The following is a 19488-nucleotide window of genomic DNA, read 5'->3' as shown; positions in this document are numbered from 1 at the left end:
CACTCTTTTAAAACGTTTGCTCTTGCATTTCTATCTTTGTCTTTCTTTTTAAATGATAGTGGTGCAATTCCTTGTTTAACATCTCATGCATAATACTTGCATACTTTTAAACCAATTCATTGACAATCCCACCCCACCCTTCCCCACAAACTCTCACCCTTAGACATGGGCCATTTACGTGTTTAAAGACACCACACCCAGCAGGACACAAAAGAAAGTTCCATGGGTGATCACCCCACTTCCAGTAACAGGGGAGAAATGACTAACCAATGTCCCCCAAACTGAGACCGCTCCATCGTCACCCCTTCTCTGTACGAGTTGGGGGTCTTTTTTAGCCTATCTTCAAGACAAACCAAAGTAAGGGAACTTTAGTTTTATAAAATGAACGTATTTTATTTAAAAACTAAGGTAAAAAAAAAAAAAGAGGGTAGGACTGCAGTATTCACAATTAATAAATGTGTATCGGATATTGATCCCGCAAGAAACATCCTGCAAATACACACATTGACCACTACGAGGCGCAGTTTCCTTGCTGAAGGCAAAGAGTAGAGAGGAAAAGTACTACAAACTTTTTAAGTGGAAAACTTGAGATACATTTCCGAGAAGTGTCAGTCCATGTGTGAGTTAGGGCCAACTCCTAGACACTCCACTGGTCATAATAGCTAATCAAAAACACCTCTTTTATCACTTTTTAGCCACGTTTGACGCAATGACTCCTGATGTTCCACAATAAATCACAAAAAATATTTAAAACTAATTAGGTCGGTTCTGTTTAGTTATTTATACAAATTTGATATTTGTAATATTGTTTTAAGTATTTCTATCTAATGCCACGTTTTATTCAACTTGGCAGTTTAAGTTGCTTTACAGTTAAAGAAAAGTTTTAAAAAATAGTGTCACTTCCTTAAATAAATGCAATTCAGACCTGAATTTTTATATTTTATGTATTTTCAATTGGAAATCTCCAACAGGTATATTTATATTTTTAGTCGGAACACTCAAAGCTAACAATAACAGAGATTGCCTGTAATTCTGATGCTGTTACTATTCACATGTTAACAAGAGACTTGTTTATCTGTTGTGTGCCAGCACTTTTACTTTCCTTGTAAATGATCATATTTCCTACACCACCTTTGGAGTTGGAGGTTTGTGTTCCTGTTGACACGTTCCAAACACCCAGAGCACATCCTGCAGTTTTAAGCAGCCCAGTATCATGTGACTATTGTAAAAACATGTTGCATGGGAAAAACGCCCCCTGCCTCTTCATGTGGGGAACTTACAAATTCTCTTCTAACATGCAGAAACCTGAATTTCTTCTGCAAGTGTATTTCACAAAAGCGACAAATCTCAATTTTGCAAAGTTATACCCCGAAATTGTTTGTGTACTTCAATTTAAATTCCTACAAATCTCAACAGTCTTCATCTGATGCAAGTAAAATCCTGGCAAATAATTATTTTACCCTACCTCCAAGGCCTTTAAACCCCTTAAATCAGCTTATTAAAACAAAATAAAACTTGTCTTGATAGTTTTGATGACAACACTCTTGTTTTGTTTACGATCCAAGTGCATCTCAATAACTGAGACATTTAAAGGTTCTTTCAATAGTTCTATACAAAACGTTAAACTGGTTTATCACATAGAGTCAACAATAAACACAGAGTGGTATAATTAAAGAAATGTTGGTTTTTAACTTTGATGACCGATGGATTACAAGAAATTAAAATCCAACATTTCTAAGAAGATGAATGTTACATAAAACTATTTAACAAATGTAATTCCAATACAGAAATTACTTAAAAATTATTTGAAATGCATTTTATAATTGTGAAGGCCTTTGTGTCATGGCCTACACAGTCATGTGAGAGACTGCTGACTTGACAGCTGTCCAGCAGAGTCATTAACACCTTTCATAAGAAGAGTAATTCATAACTAAAGAGTTTGGCTGCAACAGAGTGCTGTATTCAAGCACATTAATGGAAAATTAAGTGGGAGGAGGATAAGATTTGGCACAAAAAGGTGCACAAGAAATAGGGATAATTGCAGCTTTGAAAGGATTGTGAAGCAAAGCTCATTCAAAAAATTTGGCACAAATACAAGGTGTGGTCTGCAGCTGGACACACTGCTTTAAGCGCCACCACACACATTAATATACAAGATATGGGCTGCAAATGTTGCATTCCTTGTATTAAGCCACTCCAGAGGTGTGTTACAAGGGCAAGGGAAAAAAGGGCTGGTATTCAGTGGTTCAAATGCTTCTAAGATGAAAGGACATTTTGCATTTAAATTAGAAATCAAGAACCTAGAATGTGGTGGAAGAGTGGAGAAGCAAAGAACCCAACTTTGTTGAGATCCAATTTGAACTTTCCACGCTCAGTGATGATTTGGGAAGCTATGTCATCTACTGGTGTTGGTCCACTGTGTTTTATCAAGTCCCAAGTCCAGCCTTTACAAAGACATTTTAGAGCACCTCATGGTTCCCTCTGCTGACAAACTTTATTGAGATGCTGATGTCATATTGTCCAACAGGACTTGGTACCAGCCCACAGTTTCAAAAGTACTAATATCTGTTTTAATGGATACACAGTACTTGACTGGCCAGGAAACGTGTCTGACCTAGGTCCTATATCTAATCTAAGTATTGTCAAGAAGAATAGAGACACCAGACCTAACATTGCAGACAAGGTGAAGGCAACTATTAAAGCAACCTGGGCTTCCTTAACACCTCACATCTCAATTATTTTTGTTAAGCTAGAACAAGTGAAGCTGTTCTGCCGAAGGTCAAGTAAAGGGTGAATGGGTTGAGAGCCAGAGAATCACGTATCTCATTCAGAAATGCCCCAGACTAAGTTTTATTTTAATATAGTCCCTCCATGGCTCTGACTGGATAACTTTTTTTTTTTTTTTTTTTTTTGCAGCGTTAGAGCAATAATCCTTTACGTAGCTGAATAATTCCTTCGCCAATGTTCCAGTGGGGCCCTTGCGTTCCTGGTGATAAATTTAATCCTGTTCCCAACAGCCAGAGCACATTCTGCACTATGTAAACAACCCCGAACCATTCATACGGTCATAGTAAAAGGTGGGCGGAATGAGCGACACTCCCACTGCCTACTCAAACGGGACACCACGTGACTCGTGTGTGGACTTGACTGGCTCGTAAGAGGGCGGCGTGTGTGACGTCAGCGGGGAACGAAACAAAACACTCCGCGAAACTAGCGCTGCCTCAGAGAAGTGATAGTCGGGGAAGGGTAACGCATCCTGACAATCACGGTGCAGCGGCAAGAAACCCATCAAAGAGTTTTATTTTACTTAAAGAATTGCAGAGGGAGAGTCTGCAGGGGTGTCGTGCAGCAGAGTCGTCCCAGCAGTTGGTTACTTTCTCTAATTCTCTAACCACGTGGACAAAGCCAAGCAAGGTTCATGTGTGACATATACAGCCTGGACTCTCACTGCGTGTCCCCACAATGCAACATGAGTTGGGCGATGGAGCCTGCTAACTTCTACGAGAGCACCAAGTTAGGGGGCCCCCAGCAGGGGGTCTCCAAGCCGGGCAGCAGGACTGACGGCTCGGGCGAGGAGAGCACCATGGTGGAGCTGAGCACCACCATACCAGCCATGTACGACGACGAGAGCGCCATCGACTTCAGCCAGTACATAGAGTCCATGACGTCGGTGCCGAACCTGGAGCTGTGCAACGACGAGCTCTTCCTCGACCTGTTCAACACCGTGAAGCAGGAGAAGCCGGACTTCTACAACCTGCAGAACCCCGTGCAGCCCGGTGGCATGCACCAGCTGCCGGCCGTCTACGCTAAGCAGGACCGAGCGCAGGAGAAGGGGGCGTTTTGCGCTCCGATCAAGCAGGAATCCGACTGGAGCGACAGCGACATGTCCTCTTCCCTGCCCTCCCAGATCGAGACTTGCGCCCAGACCTCAGTCAGCCTCCCGACGGGACAGCCGACGCCCCCGACCACCCCGGAGCCCGTCTCCGCCGTCAGCTCCAACAAGCCGTGCCCGAGGAAGATGGGCAGGGAAAAGGGAAAGAAGGCGGTGGACAGGTTCAGCGTGGAGTATCGGCAGAGGCGTGAAAGGAATAACATTGCAGTTAGAAAAAGCAGAGACAAAGCCAAGAGGCGCAACTTGGAGATGCAGCAGAAGATGATCGAACTGGGCAACGAAAACGAGAAACTCCACAAAACCATTGAGCAGCTAACCAGGGAGCTGTCCGGGCTCAGAGATTTCTTCAAACACATGCCCAACGCCTCGTTTGCAGGCTCAGAGAGCCGGTGACACATTTAATCTTCTATGAACCGTGAGACTTTTAGAAGACATACCTCAAGAGACACTTGTCTTTACCATCTGTACCAGATGTATTAAGCTTACCATAATGGCACTGGAAAATATGTTGCTGCCATATTTTGTGGGATTTTTCTCTGTATTAAATTATTTTACCACTGCATTTACATGTCATACCTGATATGGTACATGTTTTATAATTTCTAACTTTGTATAAGAGCCAGAGCATGATCTTTTATATAGTTTGTATAAAACCTTGACGTGTTTATGAATCTGTAATAAAGCAATGATAACGTGCAAGATTGTGGTTTGTGAGCAGTCTGTATGAAAATATGCGTTAAAGGAAATGCAACACAGGAAACCAAAAACAAAGTCAGCAAAAATAACAAATTTTATTACCAGAGTCAGTGTTTCTTTTAATACAGAGATAGAAAGGTTGGAAAAAGTTTTTTTTTTTTTTTTTTTTTTTAAAGTCAAAATTTAGGGTCATCCCAGTTAATGATCCACATGGGCTGGTTTGACAGCCCGCATGCCACTGGTCTACCCTTGGGCTGTCAACTCCTGCTGCACAGGATCACACATCATTAACACAAACAAGACCTTGTCTTTTCACAGCCCCCTTCTCTTCAGAACAGCCTCAAGCTGTCAGAGGAGGCCTTCGGAAGGGGGAGGTGGAGGATAAACTGGCTCAGACCAAGGCCCAGTGCAGATTTCTGGAGCCAGCCAAAGTCAGAGAGTTGCTATCAGCAGCCTTAGAGGCAGATCTCTTCCAGGCCCATCCAGAAGCCTGGCTTCCTGGTGATGACTCGGACATAAACGGGGATGGGACCCACCTCTTTTCCTAAGACACTCTCCACATCGTACCCTTGGAGCTGAAGCAAGATATTGATCATGCAAATCTCTTAAAACAATTTTTTTTTCTGCAAACCTAAATAAATTCTCTGCATTCTAATGATGGCATGTAACCTTTGCAGTATTCACATTGGATAAGTACAAACATGGGTATTAACAACTATCCAGCACTCATGCATGAAGAAAAGCATTAATGTAAACACAGAAATTACAATGCATTTTATTGATTAGGAACAGCTTCTCCAGCTGCAGTTTATCAAAAAAGTGAATAATTACACCCCAGCATATAAACTGCATGCAAACATAAAATCCTCCAAACAAAAGAAAGGGCAGAGGACTGTGTCGAATCTGGCAGTATTAATGACCAACCCAATCACTTCACTCAACAAAGTACAGCCTTTATCACAGTGACAGGGACAGATGACTGTGCCTTAGAACATATTGACAAAAAAATCTATGTACCTTGTATCTTAGCTCAGACTTATGTAACAGTTTGATAAGTAAACCTACCTCAGTGCTTTCTAACATGGGCGTGTTCAGGATGGACATGATTGTCTTTCGCTGCAGCTGTTGGAAAGATTTAAAACATGAATTCAGCAATGCCTTTTTAATGATCACCTCTGCAATTGAAAAGAAAACGAAATGCTGCACAAAACAGACTGTGGTATCTCTGCTGGTTTATTGCTAGAAGGGGTTAAAAAACGAGCTGGATGATAAGAATACTGATAACTTTTACTGGCTGTCTCGCTTAGCATTTCTGATCATTGCCACGGCAAGTTCTTAAAAAGCGTTTGCGCAGAGGGACGTTTATCAAGACTTTGTTTTACAGTGCAGAACACAAGCTTTTAATGAGCAACATTTATGGAGAGGCAACTGTGCCTCATTCGTGGATCACTCTAACGGACAGATGACTGTATGGTCAAAGGTTTTATCTACATTTCTGCCAAGGTGTGCTAAAATATTTCAGATATATTTTTATTTTCTGCCAGAGGTAAATGTTTTAGAATGACACAAAATTCACATATTTGCTATTCTACTCTTGTAAGAGGGCTTTGAGTCAAGAGTTTCTTAGTAAAACAACACAGGAAACTAAACATACTGACCATTCAAAAAAACTGAAATCTAAAGAGTTCTGTGCATTTGTATTGAGCCCCTTTACTCCTATATCCATAAATAAAATCTAGTGCAACCAACTGCCTTATGAAGTCACCTAATTATTGAATAGAGTCCACCTGTGTGTGATTTAGTCTTTGGATGAATGCAGGTGTTCTGTGAAGGTCTCAGAGGTTTTTTAGACAACATTAGCGAACAAACAGCGTGAAGAAGACCAATGAACACAGCAGTCAGGTTAGTGATACAATTGTAGTATATTGTAGTAAGGAGTACAGCACCAATGCAACTCATCTGAAACATGACCATCCACCTAAACTGAAAGGCTTGGTAAGAGCAGCAATAATTCGAATAACAGCCAAGATTTGGACAGTAATTCTGGAGTAATCGGCAGCTCAGGTGGGATAATATGTCAGCATGTAAACTATTAGTCATACACTCACAAATCTGGCCTATCCTGGAAGAGCGGCAGGAAGAAAGCCATTGTCCAAAACAAGACATAAGAAGTCCCATTTCAAGAAAACTATGAAGCCTTGAGGCTTGAGGTTGGGGCAGAGGTTATTCTTTCCAGTAAGACAATGTTACAACACACACAGAGATGTAATGGGTTTAGATCGAAGCATTTTCATGCCTTTGAATTCTCTAGTCAATGTTCAGACTGAAGTTCATTTTAGAATTTGTGGCAAAACTTGAAAATTGCTGTTTACAGACACTCTGGAGCTATTTTGCAAAGAGAAATGGCAAAAAAAAAAAAAAAAATCTGCTTCTAGATATGCAGATCTGATCAGATATATCTCAAAATATCTGTAGCAGTAACTGCAGTAAAAAGTAGTTCTATGTTAGATCTACTTCAGTCATCTAAAGGGTAGGTGAATACCTTTACACACCAGACTTTTCTGATTTATTTTGTATTATTTTCCTTACACTTCAGAATCATGTTCTACTTTGTGTTGATCTTGCACATAAAATTCCAATAAAGTACACAGTAGTTTGTGGTTGTAACATGACAAAATATTCAAGGTATATACATAATGTTTTAAAAGGACAGCCTCTTAAACAGAAACGGGTGAAATACGATAGCTCTTTATGTTCAATTCACCTAAACTATTAAATTCTGTTTAAGCAAAAACAACCAACAAGTCTCTAAAATGACCATTTTACAGCAGGCGAGATGAAAACAGCCACCATACTCGAAGCCGTTATTTTGGCGGAAACGAACACAGCTATTCTTTGCAGAAGCCATTCTAACATCAAACAGAGGACTAATGCAGGTGCTACAAATGACATTAAGGAAGGTTCTGTCTTATTAACTTAAAATGCTTTAATTGATGAGATTAGCAACAGCTGTGAGTACCAACCACCTCATGTCAAATGGCTTTAAAGATTTTAAGATGGATAATATTTTGTGTAAACAGGAGGCAGGAACGTCACCTGGACTACATACACAACCTCATGTAAAACCGACTTTTGAGTTATTAGTGGCAGTTGTGGGGGAGCAGGTTTAACCATAGTAAGTACTACTTGCAAATGAATTCAGTCCAATTATAAAAAAAAAAAAACAAAGCAATGAGGTCCTTTAAATCTAGCGTCACATAGATACCAACCTCAGGAGTATTAGGCAGACACGTTGTTCAGACATAACACAAAATAATGTACTGGAAACGCAAAAAGAAAACTAATTTAAAGGTGGAACTAAATGATAACTCATTTTTATAATTCCTGTAAGTCCTTGTGCCACCCCTCAGACTATGCCGCCCTGGTTAAATGTCTAAAACCACCGGTTTTTATACACAATAACTGTAAAAGTGAGGCCTTGCTTTTGTCATTGTTTTTATGAAGTAGACAGTTTCCTGGGTTTTGTTTTTTCTTGTACAAACATGAATCATGCTGATGGTTCCCATTTATTATCCCTGAATGTTCAATTACACCAGTGTTAACTTGGTTTTGCCATAAAACATTTATATTTTTGCTCTTCAGTGTCCCCACCTTAACCTTTAAGGTGCAGTTGCTTAACAAGGAGGAGCTGAGAAAAACCTCCAGCTGAACCTTTGTGTCTGGCTTGTCCAACATCGATTTACAGGAAACACAGTGGAAGTTCTGACTGTGGGAAGAAAACCAAAAAACACTGAAGCCGAGGGTTGCCACTATGAGAACCATGACGTTTGGTTTGGTAAATAAGGACTTACGGTTTTCCCGCCGACACCTCTAAGTTGTCGCTTCCACATAGATTGCATGCTGGCCAGGAATAAGCTGTATTCTCATCTACACCAACAATCACCCCTGATAAACAGAAGCCAAATAACAAATCATTTAACACTTGCGGCCAATAAATGGTTTGGATCCTTCACAAAAATACATTTACATTACTTGTTTTTATAAAGGATGAACACTGATAGACATTGTCAGCATTGAAGTGTTTGTATGTTTATGACAGGGCAAAGGAGATAACAGCATCCTTTTAATTTGCATCAAAGATGGCAGCAATAAAAGCAGCAGAAATGTGCTCCCTACCTAAAAACAATTCACTCAACAACCACAACTGCTGCCCTACCATTGCAAACATGGAGCCTTAAACAGGATACCAAATACAAAACCTGATAAGAAACGATTCCAGTTTTTTTTCTTTCTCCGCTCGTAACTTCTAGAAAGTACGACTTGTGCACAAGTGCAAACTGTGTGTTTTATTTTCATTCGACCACCTGATCAAACATGGACGGACAGAGAGGCCAAAGCCGAGTGGGTTCATGATGTGATCTTTGCTCTCAGATGTGACGTGAAGACAGCAGATGCAGATTACGATCTGCTGCAGGCTTCGAAACCACATTTACATAATTAGAAACCATCTAGAGAGGAAGACTTTATGCAGCATTTCAGTGGGATTTGAAGCAGATGAGTAGGAAGACTGCAACACATTAAAAATGTTTCTACTATTTATGAGCAATTGCTCAGTGAGAAAAGTGAAAATCTTGACTGATGAGAGCAAACTTCAAAAAGGACTGCAATGTCAAAATAATACTGTTCGTGTTCAAAAAAGATGAAAGATTTCATGAAAACTAAGTCATTGCCACAACAGATGTTCTAAGACTCATGGGGAACGTGCATATTAATTTTCCTGCAAAATAATGTGGGAATGGACATAAACTTCACAATATTTCATGAGTTTTATTTTACATTGTCCCGCACAATGATGCCCTGAGGACAGAGACCGAACAACAAACATCACAACACAGTGCCTGGAAGCAACATCAAAGCCCTTTGTTGTGCTGTAAACTTGTGAAAATATAACAATCGTGTTTTTGTTTTTTTTTCTACAGAGAGAACAAGATGTCAGGCCTGCTCAGCAGAAATCAGAGGAGTCGCATGGAAAACCACAGGACCGCTTGAAAGGCAGAGAAAGACAGACCTGTGAGAGTACAGAGGGAGTTGGGTGTGGTCTCCAAACTCAAGGAATCCAGTCTCAGAGGCTGGGGCAGGGTTAGGGGCAGGATCTTCACCTGGGGCTCAGATGGAGACTGGGAAACTGAGTCTTGCCTTGTAGTGGTCTCGATACTGCTCTCATGTTGTGCAAAAGACACCTCAATGAGAGACTGCTCCGCACAGAGGAGCACACCTAAATATGGAAATAAGATAAATACACATTGCTGCAAGGGAAATATGCATCGGATCAAATTTAGATACATCTCAAGCAAAATTCCACAAACCAAAAGTTACTCAGTGATGAAGAACTGAAATCCATCAACAGAAATATAGGAACTTACTATTACCCATTCACAACAGCTTAAACCCACTCTCCTCTGAAGCAACAAACAGCCTTATTTAGCCCTTTTACATACATGCAACATTTGATTCAAAAGTGTGAATGGCATAAAATCAGTCTGCCTCACAATTTTAAATATAACTGTTTTAAACCCAAGTTATTAAATGCCATCTTACTATTAAAGGAAACCAAAGTAACACTTTTTGCTTATTGCATTACTCTATGTGAAACTTCAATATTTCCCATTAATGTGGCTTCTGAGGGTGTATGGTTTAACTAAATTTGCAGACTTAGGGAAATAAGAAGTTGCACAAGTCAATGTGCATCCGGTGAGTAACACCAGCTCCCTGAAGTTTTCCAAAAAATATTATTTTGAAGTTTGTTATTCAATCTGATCAAATTTAAGAAAAAAGAAACAATAGCCATCTGACAGGTTCATTTTGTAAACTTATGTTGGAGCTCTGAAAGAAGCAATTTCATCCATGCCTGGCAGCTCTGTACAGCATGTATGCAACCTTTACTGTCAGCGTGGGTTTGTTCTGGAGCTTCTGGGCAGGCCGCCTAACACAAGTGCTTGGATGGGTGTGGCACTGATAAGATCATCTGGTCAGCTGCTACACTAAGTTAAAAAGCAGTTTACAGGAACTCCAAGATCTCATGTTTTTTTTAAACAATGTTAGAAAGTATACTTTATAGATAAAAGGTGCGTTTCCACTGCAGAAATGTTATTCAAGAACCAGAATATTTCATAGAGACATTATTTTAACCCTTTATTTCCACAATAGGTAACTGGGTCAAACCATATTACCAGCATCAAAATGTTGCCCAGAAAACAGGCCTGGAAGAGATGGGGAACCTTCTGTATCTATCCTGGACCAAGGATGGAGTTTTGTGGTGGATGGGTGCTAAACGTCTCTTGCTGGGAAAAATAGAGCAAGCATTATGTTCCAGACGTCTCGCCGTTTTGACTTCTCGACAGTTCATATTTTAAAACAAGGGGACTTTTGGATGTGACTAGGAATGTTTTATCCCCCGAAACTTAATTTCCTTTATCAATCTGGCCATTTTTTGTGTGCTTCTGCTACTAGAGCCCAACCTGAGATGTGTATGCAAATTGCACCCACAGCCGTTGAGTCACTCCTCCTGCAGCAGGACAACGTCTTGTTCAGCAGCTGACTGCAGGAGGAGGGTCACCATTCATAGAATAAAAATAACAGATGATTCTGTCACATCAATTACACTTCATAACATGTTTAAAGTCACCCCAAATATCATGAAAAGGGGAAACTGTAGCAAGCTTTAAAAGGATTTCCAGCAGCAGATTTACAGTTGACTCACTTTTAAAGTAAGGAGGAAACAGAACTCTGCTTGAGAATAAAACCTGGTCTTCAACAGCTACTATTTGTGATTATTTTACAGCGGTTACACTCTGAAACAGAATTATGATCACTTCACAGTCAAAGGCAAGCTTCTGCCATTCACAAATCTTTTATAATTAAAACATGTGAAATGTGTTTCAGAGTTTTAACAACTTACATAAACACATGCAACATTACAGACCTGTTAAAATCTGTTAATGATTCAGGAGGGGTGAGGCTGTGTTTATATTTGGCTCACCATATAAAACCTTCAACTCTAAAATATCAATTTGGGGAATATAGACCCTCTGTCCTCACAGAATGCTAAATACAGACATTTGTTATTTAAAATCACCCACGAGAGTAATTTTAAATCCCAAATTTAGTGATTTAAATTGGTAGGGGAGGCGGGGGGTTTGGTGAAATTAAAATAATCACATCCCCTAGGATTCTGTTTTGTTAACAACCTTTAAGCAGACACACAGAGGTGCTCCTGCTTGTGGTTTAAGCTTCAGGACATGTCACACAGGCTTTGATTTTCAAACATCTATGAACATTAACAAAGCTTATGTTACAAAGTTGTCTGCCATAAACCTGCAAAGACAAGCACATCTCTGAGCTGTCTGTGGCAGTTCAAAAGTCAGAAATCAAGCCGATGACTTTCCGGATACATGACCTTTTAAAATATCAGGCTGACATGCAAAACCAAAGTAGGCGTAGACTGAAACTCACCAGGGTCGATCTAAAGAGTTACACATAAAACAAGTGTCAGACAACCATTCAAAAGGTGATGAACATGGTTGGAACATGACAGATTATAAGTTTGCTTTTACTTTCCAGCGTATCTCCTGCTGAAGAAAGTTCTATTACATGAAATCCAGAAATATGATCTGTCCCAGCGCACTTCAGTGTGACCCGTCCAGTGATGTATGTGGCGCACCAGTCACCTGGTGGCTCATAGGCATAATACTAGCAGGTTGACTTCAATGCTCCGTGCGGTATCGTCCTTTCCACAACCCCCCTAACCCCTAACCCTAACCCTAAGTCAACCTGCTAGTATTATGCCTATGATACTAGCAGGTTGATACCGCACGGAGCATTGAAGTCAACCTGCTAGTATTATGCCTATGATACTAGCAGGTTGATACCGCACGGAGCATTGAAGTCAACCTGCTAGTATCATAGGCATAATACTAGCAGGTTGACTTCAATGCTCCGTGCGGTATCGTCCTTTCCACAACCCCCCTAACCCCTAACCCTAACCCTAAGTCAACCTGCTAGTATTATGCCTATGATACTAGCAGGTTGATACCGCACGGAGCATTGAAGTCAACCTGCTAGTATCATAGGCATAATACTAGCAGGTTGACTTCAATGCTCCGTGCGGTATCGTCCTTTCCACAAAGCACACAGTTAGTTTCCTAATCCTGGCTCCACGTGTTTTGTGAAAGAGGTTAAAATTTGGAGTGACTTTACATCATTCATAAAGTGAAATCTCTGTGATACATTTTTTTTTTTTCATGGCGGAGGTTATGAGGTCAAAAAATGTGTTTGTCAGGAGGAGTGACCCTTTCTGTTTCAGGGAAAGTAATGTACATAAACAACACTGTTTTGTATAATACAGTGAAAGCAAACACAAGAAACTGCCAATATAAAATGGAAGGTTCCAGGTAAGAACCTTTAGATTTACATGAAGGACTGCTTGGGCCTTCTACCTGATTATAAGCTCACAAGTAATTTGATCTATCCTCTGGCAGCTTTGGTGGGGTTCAACTCTCCAGCCAAGAACAACACTTAAAAACAGACATTTTAATACACTGAATAAAAAGACACATAACCTGTTTTTCTTGCCATCTCTAAATCAAATTAAACTTTTCCTGATGTCAGTCAGTCAGGATTACTAAATGATAAATTGTTGCTCAGTGCCAGAAAGTGTGCCAATTCTTTATACATTTTTAAAAGTCAGAAGTTTACATATATTCCCTTATTGGTAGAATATTCATAGAATTGCCTTTTGAAACTGTAACATTTTTTGTGGAATATGGGCCTATTTTTCCTGACTGAACAGCTTTAACTGTCAGGTTTGTAGGCTGCCCTGCTCTCACAAAAAACATTCTCAGCTCTGAGATCAGGGTTTTGTGATGGCAACTCCAAAACATGGACTTTGTTCTCCTTAAGTCCCTTTGTAACAAATTTGGCAGTATAATTTTGGTCTTTGTCCTTTGGGTGTCCAAGCTTTAATTTCTTCATTGATGTCTTGAGGTGTTGCTCCAATATTTTCCCAAACACTGTCTTTTTATACAGTGTTTGTCAGTTTTGGTTTCAACTGAATATACTTGACCTAATTTAAAGCACAAACTCCACTGAATTAGCAATAACAGTAAAAAAAAATGTGTTAATGTGGCAGTTTACTACACATATCCCACATTAAAAATAATCGGAAATGCAAATCATCCTCATTTCTCACAGTGAGTGTGAGCACTCAGTGCACACAATCCTGTGTGGTGAAACACAAATAACCTGACAGGTCACAACAAAACTTTACCATGTTCTTTGATGGCATCTCTGAACGACATGTCACAAACAGAAGGGGAATTTAGTGCTTTGAGGACAGAGGAAGTGAGCACACAGGAAGTGCTCACACACAGAGCCACTGTTCGCCTGCACAGCCTCGCCGGCTGCTCCTCCTGAAGACTGGGGTCTGTCAGCACCAACCACACCTCCCTCTGGCCTACATCTGTGCTCTGAAGTCGAACCAGAACGACACACATAGGCTGAAAATTAATTACTTGGAAACACAATGACCTATAAAGAGTACTTAAAGGAAATATTACGCGATAAAAGCTGATGAAGCAGAAATTAGACGGCAATCAACATCTTAAGAAAAAAAGCTGCTTTGACAAGATCACTCACTCAAGAGGTTGCACACAATGCTGGTTTACTGGTGCGATAACATGAAAAAGTGGTGTGTGTGTGTACCAAAGTCCAGCACTTTGATCTGAACTGCTATCTCATGTTGGTCAAAGGTTAAAGTTCTCACCAATCAGTGATCAGGAATGGCTGAGTCTCGTACAGATGGTCAAACAGAGCGATAGGAGCACTGCTCTCTACGTCAGAGTTCAATCTTATCAGTCTGTTAGTTTAAATAATCTTAAGATGAATCAGGGGCTCAGGAGACCTATTTATTCTTCTCTGTAAATAAGGAGAGATTAAATCAATGTTTTATGTGATTTGAGACTGAAGGAATTAATACCTGCATTCTCTTGTATAAAACAGTGGCAATAAAACTGCAGCGACAGGACTTTGCCTCGCCCTGAGGGAGAAAAAAGTTACTAAGTATTAAGATCGTATGTGCAAATGCTTCTGTGTGTTTGTTGGGATAAAGTGATCACCTTCAGTATGTCTCGTAGGGTCTGGTTTGTGGGGTGAAGGTAGAGTGGTGAAACTGTTTGCGCTTCAGTGAGCTCAACTGAAGTCTGCTGACCCGACAGCAGGTAGCAGAAACTTGGAGGTGGACCTGGAGGTCTGATTTCCTGCAGACGAGGGACACTTGAGCTCTGCATGTTAAAAAACATATATACTTGTGATGTAGTTATTTGGACATTTTGTCATTTAAATTACTTGAAGATTAAACAAACATAGGGGTGCACATCATCGGAATGTCCTCAAAAAGTACTTTGATTTAGTAATTCAAATAGTGAAACATTATACAGTGGCTAACCACGGAGTAAAATAAGTGTTTGCTTCTGTTCATTTTGTTTACTATGTTTTACAGCTGATAAAAACCCCAAATTTAGTTTCTCAGAAAACTGCCATCTCATTAACCACACAATCATGGGGAAGACTAAAACTAAATCTAAATTAACAGAATTAAAAGCTTTAAATACATAATTGTGTATAAAGTATGTAATAATATATGAGTCAAACATTTTTTCATTGAATTATTTTTTTAAAAAGTAACCTTTTCATGATATTCTAATTTATTGAGATCCACCTATACATTTTTGCTTTAGTACCAAAAAAAAACAAAACAGTAAGACTGATATTTGTGTTATTCCTGGTTAGTTGTGTCATACATGTAAATGTTGCTTAAATTTATTATGCAATGTTTTCGCCCATCGACAACCTTTATTTTATTGATCCTTTGAAAAAATATGGAGCATTATTTGGGTTTTTCGGCGGTTTTCAGCTAAGAATCCTGTTTCTGAACCCATCAGAGGAGCCAAGTGCATGCTTTGTAGGCTGAAAATGTTGCATAACGTCTGCTGAATGTTAACGTGTAATTAAGGTGTATACATAGCTAAATAATGCAACAAAGATCAGGATAATCTGCATAGTTTAAATTGAAAAGTGCCCCCGCCTCAATGATAGAATTTGAGGTAGGTTGATGAGAAAATGCTGCTTTTGTTTTTACCTATTCAGTGTATAGTTCTAACTTTTAAGATAATAGGTATATGTTTTCAACAGAAGGAGAAATATTTTACTAAACAGAAAAAAATGTAGTGTTTTTTAATGATAGACAGCAAGAAAAAAAAACTATTATCACTATGATGAGAACTTACATTTAGCATACTAAGTGATTTTCCATGATCTTTCAGAGACGTTGCTGGGGGCCAGAGACTGTCTATCAAGCTGAAAAGCCTGGGGTGCCTGCAAGTAAGAAACAAAAAAATTAAAAGGAAGAGAGAGGAGGGGCACAGACGAGGGGGGGAAAGAGGGAGAAACTACAGAATGAGGGACTTGAGTGAGTGGAATGAAGGCTTTCACAGCCAGTTTCACTTCCACTGAAACATGAATTTGTAAAGAGAGTGAGCCTGTTTTTTTGTTTTTTCACCACCTACAATCAACAGAGAACATGCCAGGGCTGGTAGAAACACACAAAATACCTTTTACAAGCAGGTCATGAGAAACATGAGAGTCTACACCCAATGTAAGTTATGATATAATTGTAGTGAAAAAAAAAGGTTTAGAAAACGGATTACAAGAGATTTAAAATGTCTATATTAGCAATTAGTGACACTTTGGCTTATGTTAGCACACCCTTAATCCCTTTTAAAACAGACTGCAACCAGATCACACTCGATATATGTTTATGATGTTGGACTGACGTCAAACCGCTTTTGGAAGTAACAATTTAAAAAAAACGTAGGGGCCTATTTTCTGAGAAGAATATGTTGAGTGCAAGGTATTGTTACGTTTATTCAACCATAGAGGTGCTATCATATCAGTCAGTGCTTAACAACCAGTTAGTCAACCTCTAGTCACAGGGTTTCTTTGTGTGGAACTGGTTCTGCAGCCCGGTCAAGTCCTGTGAGGTTAACTCTTTGATGAGTAATGACAGGTTCACACTGCTCATTCAACACTGTGGCTTTTAATCCTGACTTTGTTTACCTTTAGCTCAAGGACATCTGTTTTATCTGATTTAAGGTGCAGCTCCGGTTCATAGCAGTTTTGCCGATTTTCAGTCAGTACATGCACAACTTTTAACATTCGTTTAGATGTCATACTAATGAAGTACTTCCTGTAAATACAACACATTACTGAAAGTGCTAATGAGAAGATTGTTCAGAAACCTCATGACTCTTCAGACCGACAGTCTTTTGAACCACTTTAAGATTTTTTTTTAAATACTTGCATCTAGTTGAATTTTTGGAGCAAAATCCAAAGAGTGTTACCCCTCAGATTTTAGTTGGTGAGAAAAACAGAAACTGGCATAGAAGGATGAGGCTGGCTTCTGCTGAAAATACAAAAAGAAAACAACCTAAAAATATCTCTAAAATTGACAAATTAGCAAGGTATGTATTCTTTGTTAAGTGCACACCAAAAAAAAAGAAAAAAAAAAACAGGGTCAAATGACAGAATGCGGTCCGACAGGGAATTTTTTTCAAACCTTGCGGTGAATCTTGGCACACGAAAGCTAATTTGGCCACTATTGCATATAAGCATCATATCACTTCTGACTTAATTTGTCTTTTAAAGGCTGGCTCTTCAGTTAGTCCAATGTTGGTTAACTTTCTGGTGATGTTAATGTATGTAAAAGTTAAGGGAAAAAAGTCACAATTCCCCCCTGATTTTGCAACAAGACAGGACATAATGCAGAACTCATACTAATAAGTAGAGATGAACCAATCAATCTGCAAAAGAAAATTTGTTTGCCAATTTCCCTTTAATAGGCTTTGATTAATGATAAGCAGGTCAAATATAAAAAACTATATTGTTTTTTTGTTTCATAGTCATTAAAGGCATCAAAACAATCAACACTCTACTTTTGTATTTTAATTCAAACAAAAAAACCAAACAGACAATGTTCTCTTTCAAACCTCCCTCGATGTTCCTCTATAGGAAGTGCTTTCTGGCGTGAGCTATCATGAAAGCTCCACTACCTCCAAGATTGTCAGCGACAGACAAGTCCCATGGTTGGCACCGGGACATCCAAGGTAAAAAGATTCTTTACTTTCCTCAACTTAAAATTTACAACAACTTTCCTCCACACTGGTATGTGTGAGTGGGCTGCAGTTTACAGGGGTGTATAGGTGGGGGAGTGTGCGTGCTGCTTGCATCAGTCATGATCAACTCTAATCACTGGTTCACTTCATCTGCGCCGCAGTTTCAAAACACACTGTGGATAAAGCACCTGCTTCCCCATAGAAATGAGCTGGTTTATAGGTTTCTCAGAGGCTGAAGTGGTATACAGTATGAGTGTACTTCAAGCGAGGTGATGAAAAAGAGGAGATGGAGGCTCTGTGAACCACAGCAACAGCAACACAGACAGGCTGCCGTGTGAGCAGCTCAAGAGACAACATCCAGGTGCTAGAGATAAGAAGCCAGTGTAGACAAAAGCCACCACAAGTTATTTTAAAGCTGCTAAACCCACTCTGAAGTTGGATAAGTTGTCTGTCTGCCAAGTTTTCTCCCAAATAACAGTTTATGGGAACATTTAGACACTTGCTTGGCTGATCAATGCTGTGCCTACATGTGTAGTAATGTGTGGCTGACCAAACCAATGGTAACCCCATTTAACCATGTTCATAACCACATGTAGTAAATTTAATCCAGACAAGCTAATCGATAACATCGTTCGTTCGTCGTCTTCCGCTTATCCAGGACCGGGTCGCGGGGGCAGCAGACTCAGCAGAGACGCCCAGACGTCCCTCTCTCCAGACACCTCCTCCAGCTCCTCCAGGGGGAGCCCAAGGCGTTCCCAGGCCAGCCGAGAGACATAGTCCCTCCAGCGTGTCCTGGGCTGTCCCCTGGGCCTCCTACCGGTGGGACGTGCCTGGAACACCTCCCGAGGAAGGCGTCCAGGAGGCATCCGGTATAGATGCCCGAGCCACCTCAACTGGCTCCTCTCGATGTGGAGGAGCAGCGGCTCTACTCCGAGCTCCTCCCGGATGGCCGAGCTCCTCACCCTATCTCTAAGGGAGTGCCCGGCCACCCTACGGAGGAAGCTCATTTCAGCCGCTTGTATCCGTGATCTCGTTCTTTCGGTCATGACCCAAAGTTCATGGCCATAGGTGAGGGTAGGAACGTAGACCGACCAGTAAATTGAGAGCTTTGCTTTTTGGCTCAGCTCTCTCTTCACCACAATGGAACGGCACAGCGCCCCCATTACTGTGGCAGCCGCACCGATCCGTCTGTCGATCTCCCGCTCCATTCTTCCCTCACTCGTGAACAAGACCCCGAGATACTTAAACTCCTCCACTTGAGGCAGGAACTCCCCTCCAACCTGAAGAGGACAAGCCACCCTTTTCCGGTCGAGTACCATGGCCTCGGACTTGGAGGAGCTGATCCTCATCCCAGCCGCTTCACACTCGGCTGCGAACCGCCACAGCGCATGCTGTAGGTCTTGGCTAGAAGGGGCCAGCAGGACCACGTCATCCGCAAAAAGAAGAGACGAAATCCACTGGTCCCCAAACCAGACCCCCCCTGCGTCTAGAAATCCTGTCCATAAAAGTTATGAACAGGACCGGCGACAAAGGGCAGCCCTGCCGGAGTCCAACATGCACTGGGAACAGGTCCGACTTAGTGCCGGCAATGCGGAACAAACTCCTGCTCCGCTCGTACAGGGACCGGATGGCCCCTAATAAAGGGCCCCCGATTCCATACTCCTGGAGCACCCC

General features: G+C 40.7%; 2 protein-coding genes across 3 annotated transcripts in view; one reads left to right on the top strand and one right to left on the bottom strand.

Moving 5' to 3' along the window:
• The first annotated feature begins 3219 nt into the window (after window positions 1-3219).
• Window positions 3220-4591, top strand: cebpd (CCAAT enhancer binding protein delta). Its single transcript, XM_047367503.1, has one exon. The coding sequence runs from the start codon at window positions 3419-3421 to the stop codon at window positions 4283-4285; it is 867 nt and encodes a 288-aa protein (XP_047223459.1). The 5' UTR covers window positions 3220-3418; the 3' UTR covers window positions 4286-4591.
• Window positions 4592-4664: 73 nt separating this feature from the next.
• The window catches only part of spidr (scaffold protein involved in DNA repair), a 58459-nt gene continuing 43635 nt past the window's right edge, over window positions 4665-19488 (bottom strand). For both annotated transcript variants that reach the window (XM_047367501.1, XM_047367502.1), the window contains 9 exons: window positions 15931-16018; window positions 14761-14925; window positions 14622-14681; window positions 13914-14112; window positions 9657-9863; window positions 8440-8533; window positions 8240-8354; window positions 5654-5710; window positions 4665-5163 (listed from right to left, as the gene is read on the bottom strand). In XM_047367501.1, the coding sequence (XP_047223457.1) occupies window positions 5044-5163; window positions 5654-5710; window positions 8240-8354; window positions 8440-8533; window positions 9657-9863; window positions 13914-14112; window positions 14622-14681; window positions 14761-14925; window positions 15931-16018 (1105 nt within the window). In that variant the 3' untranslated portion in view covers window positions 4665-5043. The remainder of the gene's footprint in view (window positions 5164-5653; window positions 5711-8239; window positions 8355-8439; window positions 8534-9656; window positions 9864-13913; window positions 14113-14621; window positions 14682-14760; window positions 14926-15930; window positions 16019-19488) is intronic.

This window comes from Girardinichthys multiradiatus, chromosome 6, assembly GCF_021462225.1.
Source record: "Girardinichthys multiradiatus isolate DD_20200921_A chromosome 6, DD_fGirMul_XY1, whole genome shotgun sequence".
Taxonomy (NCBI): domain Eukaryota; kingdom Metazoa; phylum Chordata; class Actinopteri; order Cyprinodontiformes; family Goodeidae; genus Girardinichthys; species Girardinichthys multiradiatus.
The sequence above is the reverse complement of the archived record's forward strand: the minus strand, read 5'-3'. Positions and strand labels throughout refer to the sequence as shown.